Here is a 7,638-nt window from a genome sequence, read left to right on the forward strand (position 1 = left end):
ATCAAAAGCACAGTGAGATATCACCATACACCAGTTAGAATGACAAAAGTTAACAAGATAGGAGACAACAATTTTTGACAGGGATGTGAAGAAAGGGGAACTCTCTCATACTGTTGGTGGGAATGCAAACTGGTATAGCCAATCTGAAAATCAGTATGGAGGTTCCTCAAGATGTTAAAAATAGAGTTACCCTATGCCTTATCATTTGTACTACTAGGTATGTACACTAAAGATACAGATGTAGTTAAAAGAAGGGGCACATGCACCCTGAAAGGAGCCGAGGTGCCCTTCAACAGATTAATGGATAAAGATGTGCTTCTTATAAAAAATGGAATATTAATCAGCCATCAGAATAGGTGGATACCCACCTGTTGCATCAATGTTGATGGAACTGGATGGGAGTATGCTAAGTGAAATAAGTCAAGCAGAGAAGGACAATTATCATATGGTTTCACTCATATGTGGAGCATAAGGAATAGTGTAGAGGACTGCAGGGGAAGGGAGGGAATTTCTTCGATTCAGGAAGAAATTAGACTGGGAGACAAACTGTGAGAGTTTCTGCAGTCCAGGAACCAAAGTGAGGATCACAGAAGGGGGATGTGTATAACCAGGTAATGAGTATTAAGGAGTGCTTGTGTTGTGATGAACACTGTGTGTTATACTCAACTAATGAACTGAACACTATGTCAAAAACTAATGATGTTGTATATGTTGACTAACTGAACAAAATTTAAAAATAATGAAAAAAAAGTTGTACATGGATCTCGCCCTGATAACCTCTCTGATCTCATTTCTTTCCATCCTCATTTCTGCTCACTTCTATTCTGGCCATACTTAGGGTGCTATCTCCAGGCACATTTTGTCTCAAGGCATCAGCAACATGATTTTTACCCTCAATTTATTCAGTTGTTTACTCAAATGCCATCTATTCTGAGAGTATCTATCCATCTAATAAAGTAGTATGCCCAAAGTCACATCCTGCCACTTTACTTACCCTGCTCTAAAAGTCACTCTAAAAATCATCACAACCTGATGGACATATAAAGTGTGTTAGGAAGAAAGAAATAAGAATTTGGCTCCATCCAACATGGTGTAAACTGTAAGGGTTATGAGAACAAGGACTTTGTTTCTGCCTATTTACACTTCCTGAAACAGTGCCATAATCACTTTCAGTCTTGCCACTGATTTAGCACCAAGATATGGGAGATTTTCAGTATCACCATGGAATAACATAAGACCTGATTCTAGACTATTGGCCTAAGGTAGAGGGTATGACTGCTTCTAAACAACAGAATGTAAGTGCAAGAGAATAGAGGTTTAGGCAGTTTTCGTCATTGCCTGGTCAAGGCTGAGACTCCCTCTGACTCAAATAAGCAGGTGTGATAATTATATTATCATGGAACAATCACAACTTGGTTCTAGTCTAGAAGCACAGAAAATTAGGGGGCAAAAGCATAGCAGGTGAGTATAGTACACTGAATTTTTTTTCTCTCTTCCTCCTATTAAGACATAGTGTCATATTTTGCTCACGGCTGTATATTCAACCCCTAAAACAGAATTAGAAATATTATCAAACCTTCATCTGATTAACAAGACACGGAATATCCCCAAATCACTGTAAAATAATATAAGGCCTATGAGTCAGAGATGTGAAGGTGGTAGTGTCTGTCTTCCTTCCCCCACTAAGATATATGCTCTAAGACATCAGCTATTTTGTTTAGATGATTTTCTGTTCAATCCTCACATCCTAGGACTGGGGTGAGCTTTCTGTTTGATTATATATTAATAACCTAATGTCATCATGAAACAATACAATGTTTGTTTCAGGACTTGGGGCCCAGTGGGAAACCAGGGACTAGAAAGGATTATTACATATCTAAAAAGTATATATATTACTATTTTTGTCATCTATCGTATGCACTCATCTAACTCTATACTTACATTTATCACATTTTTTATTGTTTTGTGGAGTTTTATACTATCTTATATCCTCTTTATTGGACTGAAGACTACTTAAATGATAAAAGACCATGTGTTAAGAAAGGGAGGTTTTTCTTTTGTCTTCTGCTATGTCCCAAACTCTTTAAACAGTTCCAGGATTAGGGCCAGCCTTCCTCTGAGAGTCAGAATGTGGAGTAACCCCAATATTATCATGGGGAAATGTAAGGTCTGTTTCTGGTCCCAAGGTCAGTGGCAATGGTAGATGTCTGTCTCAGGAACAGCCAAGATACAATCTCAATGAGAACTTAATTTTTTTTTTCTTTTTTAGTCAGTAGCCAGTTCTGTGGCTAGACCAGGCATTCCTGAGTGTCAAAAGTGGTAAAAGTACTCAGAATATCAACTAGCATTCTAAGGTCAGTGTTATTGGTTGTATTCTTGTTGCAATCCATCTCCCAATTAGAAAAAAGAAAATATTTCTACAATTAAAAACAAAACACAGGGGCACCTGGGGGGCTCAGTGGGTTAAAGCCTCTGCTAAGGTCATGATCCCAGGGTCCTGGGATTGAGTTCCACATCAGGCTCTCTGCTCAACAGGGAGCCTGCTTCCTCCTCTCTCTCTCTCTGCCTGCCTTTCTGCCTAATGTAATCTTTGTCTGTCAAATAAATAAATAAAATCTTTGAAAAAAATAAAAACAAAATACATTCCACATGATTTGAAGTTTCCCATTTATGTCAAAAAGTTTTAAAGCACCAATACCAATAATATTATTGACTATGATTATATTCAAAGTAAATGTTTAAGGCATAGATAAGATTCACACCAAATTCATGTTAGTGTTTGCTTCAGCAGAGGAAGGAAACTTTACAGTATTGGGAAAAGGATTTATTATATGTTATATATGTCTATATATATATATATGTATATATATAAAATTATATGTTCTCACTTCTTAAAATATAAATCTATTTTGGGGCACTTGGGTGGCTCAGTTGTTTAAGTGGCTGCCTTCAGCTCAGGTCATGATCCCAGGGTCCTGAAATCAAGCCCTGCATCAAGCTCCCTGCTAGGCAGGAAGTCTGCTTCTCTCTCTCCCACTCCGCCTGCTTGTGTTCCCTCTCTCGCTGTCTCTCTCGCTGTCAAATAAATAAATAAATAAATCAAATCTTAATAAAGAAATAAATGAATAAATAATAAATATATAAATCTATTTCTAAATGAAGTATGCCAAAATGTTTTGTTTGTTAAATATTGACATAGTTGATTTTGCACAAAAGTAAACAAATGTTATGTTTTATATACTTTCTGTATCATGTTTTAATTTTTTTAAATAAATAAAAATACAAAGAAATTTTAAAACACCATGATAGCTGATTTATTACAATGTTTTCAATATTGAACATATTTAAGAAATATGTATATGCAATATGCAAGGACATAAAACATCTGAATAATACAACTAAGAAGCTTGATAATAGAGAAAACTTTAAATTTTGTATTTTATAGAAACTATACATTCTTTTCTTAATAGAAAGTTTCAGTAAACCAATTACCATTGGAGAGATAAGGTTGATTAAGGATCTTCCATCAAAATTGTCACCAGGATTAAATTGTTTTATAGCTTGGTACTAGCTAATTTTAAAAGAACAACTGGAATTTTAATAAAATTTTTAGACAAAAAACAAATAATTATAATGTTTTTTAGAGCTATTTCAGACCACAAAAAAAGACAGAAAATTCACCAATTCATTTTTAAAGCTAGCACAATTTTAAAAACTGAATTTGATAAAGACAGGGGGTGTTATATGTAAACAATGAATCTTGGAACACTACATCAAAAACTAATGATGTATTGTATGCTGACTAACATAATTTTTAAAAAATGAAAAAAAAAGAAAAAATACAATTTCAGTTTGAAGTGTAAATTGAATAATTCTAAAAAATATTGGTAAATAAAATCTAGCTATGTATCAAATGATTATTTGATAATTATAAGATGACTAAGTAGGATTTATTCCAGAAACACAAATTTGGTTTAGCATCAAATACCTAGTCCTCTAATTCATTACATTGACAAATTAAAGGAAAACAAAATCATATGATTTTTTCAATGGATGCTGAAAGACATCTGATAAATTCCAGAAGCCACTTTCAGTAAGCCTCCTAATGTGAAACAGGAATGGAAAAAAAATGGAATAAAAGAAACTCCTTAAACATTTTAAGGGTTAATGACTATTTGCCAATAACCAAAGCCAAACATTAATAGGGAACACTAAAGACAATTCCATGAAAACTAATACCAAATGAGCATATCTGTCATAATCATTATTAAACATTATTTTGAATAAATAAAATTATCACTATTTGCAGATGAAATGATTTTATACCTAGAAGATTGAAATTATTCTTTTAAAAAGTATAAGAGAATTTATTAAATTAATTCTGTATTTTACCTATATTGTCAAAAATAAGAAGTTAAAAATAAAGAGGAAAAAATGTCCAATTCAAAATGTGACAAAGAATATTTAAAAACAAATTTAATCAGATGTAATGGATCCATATGAAGAACATTACAAAAACAAAACCAAAAGATTTTAATGAGGTACCAAAACTCTTGAATGGCAAGAGTTAATATCATTAAAATTGTGTTCTAAATAGAAATGTTGAAATGTATCACAATTCTAAGATATCAGAATTTTTGAAATGTGGAAAGAATGCTTTCAATTTTCATATAAAATTAATTTCTAGAACAATTTATATAAAAGAAGAAATGGTGAAAAAAAGAAACACTTAATGAGAGGTAACTTGCTTTACCAGAGTTCAAAATTCATGGTCAAGCCACTATAGTTAAACGACAGGATACTGGTTCACAGACTGAAAAATGGGTGGCTTATTTAATATATATGATAGCATAATCATGAATCCAATGTGAACAAAATGTATATTTGAACTTTTATCTTATACCATATATAAAATAAACTCCAGATGGCTCAAAAAGCTAAAACCTTAAAATTAATTAAAATTTTAGAAAAAGATATAGGTGACTATTTTTATGACTTGGGTTGGGGGCACTCATCTGAAAAATATATGAAACCAAAAAACTTAAAAGGAGGTAGCAGTCTATCTAAAAATTAAAAACAACAATATAAGAATCTATAAAGTAAAAGATACTACCACTAAAGTCAAGATCAGTGATAGAATGGAAAAAAATACAGATTGGCTACAAATGATTAATCTGTATCCTAGAGAAATATAATAAGAATTCCTAGAAATGTATAAGAAAAAGATCAAAGATTCAATAGATAAATGAGCAAAGGATACATATTGGCAAATCACAAAAGAGAAAAATCCGAACAGTTAAAAAAAAACAAAACTCCTTGAATTTGTCAATTAAAAAATTACTATTTAATGTTTCACCCTCCAGATTTGCAAACTTGAAAGAGTACTGGACAGGATAATGGGAAATGAGCACTTTCATTTTGTATAGTAATTTTGTAATATTACTTAAAATTAAATATATCCCTTCCTAGCAATCCCATTTCTGGGAATCTACCCAATAGAAATAAAATTATCAGTATTTATTGCAGCAGTGGTATGGTCAAAAAAGAAAAGGAAATAATTTAAGTGACCATCAGTGATAGAATGCCTGAATATCTTTTTGGTATATAAATGTACTGTATATGCAGCTGTTAGAGGGAAGGAGAGAAAGAAGAAGAGGGGAAAAGGTGATTTATTTAATAAATGTGATGGCTTAATCAGGTACCTGATGTGAACAGAATGCATAATTTGACCTCTGTGTTATAACAAATACAAAGTAAATTCCAGGGGCAGAGGGGAACTGGGAGAGGACAAGAGCGGGGAGAGGGAGAGAGAGAAAGAGAGAGAGAGAGAGAGACTTGCAGCTACTGATTAGAATAGATATCATGGATATTCCAAATGTGAAAAGCAATTACAGAGAAATGATGTGGCTTTTCATTTTTACAGAAGAGACTACAACAAACTTTCTGTAAGTGGATGGGGAAAACGTGTAAGGTTATACATCATGTTCTTAACACTTGTTACCTGGAAAGAAGAAAGGGGAGATAATAAAATGGGAGAAAGGATCTGGTGTGGAGTTACACCACTGATTTTTCTTTAGTTTTTCATTGTTCCAATGGTAATGAATACTTTTCAGTTTTCTATTAACACCCAAATTAAATATTCAATTATAGAACAAAGCCATATCAAAAGTACCAGTGTACACTTGGGACAAAACTGTGGGACTAGTCGTTGTAAGATTTGGAGGCACAAAAGTAAAAAGTAATCATAAATTCCTGAACCTCTGACACCATTCTGTTCCAAAAATTCACAATTACAAGAACATGACGTTTTACATTTAATAGTTCCATGACTTTTACAAAGAGCACAATGAATTTAGGGGGTTTTCACCAAGCCATAGACATAAATGTGAATATCATCATCAAACTTAATGAAGTAGACGGATGGCTTGGCCACCACTTGATGGATAAATATGCCGGTTCTCTTGGACCCGTCATCTTTGGCGTGTTCCACTTGCTTGCCCACGAGGCTGTCGACCACTTCTCCAGGCTCCCGTTCTGCTGTAGGGAAATAGTAGTTGGAATCTGGAATGATGCGCAGGTCACCGTCTTTGTAGTCATCCAGCAGCGTGTACATATAAAGGACAGGATCTTTCTCATAAGTTATATAAAACCAAGTGTCCATCACAGGAGCTCGCGCCAGAACCATGCCCTTCCATTCATCTTTCGTACCATGCTCACCCTCAAACACATGCCCCACTGCTTTGCCAATCAGGGAATCCGCCAGGCGCGAATCAATGTGAGGCGTTGGCACTCTTTCAGGAAGGATTTCTAACGCTAAAACTCTCTTATCTAGGTGCAGCTCTAGCCCATACACACTATCTTTGCCATCATATTTGATGATGTAGAGAGTGGGCTTCACGGAAACCTGCTCGAGCACAGTGCCCTTCCACTGCTCCACGGGCTCATTGCCTTCCTTCCAGCCGTGCTGAATGCGGCAGCCCACGATGTTCCTACGCGTGAGGAAAGTGGGCTTGCGCCGCTGCTTCCTGTGGGTGTGCCTTTTCTTCATCAGGTATGCAGAGACGCCATCTACACCCATTGGGGGCACAGTTGGGGGTGACATGGCTCAGGGTTTAAGGAGGCTCAAGCAAAGCTGCCACTTCCTCAGTTAAGATGACAAAAAGTCAACACTACCCAAAATGAGATATTTTTTCGTGATCTCTGGGTCTTTCCTCCTTTACCCAAGTGCAAGGCTCTCCCCAAGTCTTGACAGAAACGTTCTAACTCTGACCGTGGGCACTGGAACAGCGTGGACCTTTTGACAGTGTTCTCCTTTCCCGCCCAGGAGAGGCGTCTGCAGCAGTGGCGGCTGCCGCAGCAGATGGCGGGCTAGCTTGTACTGCTTACGCCTCGCACCCACCCTGACTCCCACCCCGAGTCCCAGAATTGACCACTTAGCTGTTATCGCTGGTGCTGAAGCTGCAAAAACGGTGATTGAGAAGACGACAGGAAATGTAGTCAAGGGATAAGAGAGATGACTGCAGCAGCAAAGGAGCAGGCAGCGGTGGGTCTCTGACAAATTCGCGCGGCCTCGGCTTCGCAGCGCTGCTCTGCCCGGCCTAGCTCTGGCGCCGGGGTTTTTGCTTTTTTTCAGGAATC

At 36.0% G+C, this 7,638-nt stretch overlaps 1 protein-coding gene across 1 annotated transcript; it reads right to left on the reverse strand.

The window, feature by feature from the left end:
* Positions 1–5,256: 5,256 nt before the first annotated feature.
* SPIN4 (spindlin family member 4) lies at positions 5,257–7,375 on the reverse strand. The gene has a single exon (XM_059384920.1). The coding sequence runs from the start codon at positions 7,100–7,102 to the stop codon at positions 6,353–6,355; it is 750 nt and encodes a 249-aa protein (XP_059240903.1). The 5' UTR covers positions 7,103–7,375; the 3' UTR covers positions 5,257–6,352.
* Positions 7,376–7,638: the final 263 nt, after the last annotated feature.

This window comes from Mustela nigripes, chromosome X, assembly GCF_022355385.1.
Source record: "Mustela nigripes isolate SB6536 chromosome X, MUSNIG.SB6536, whole genome shotgun sequence".
NCBI classification, from domain to species: domain Eukaryota; kingdom Metazoa; phylum Chordata; class Mammalia; order Carnivora; family Mustelidae; genus Mustela; species Mustela nigripes.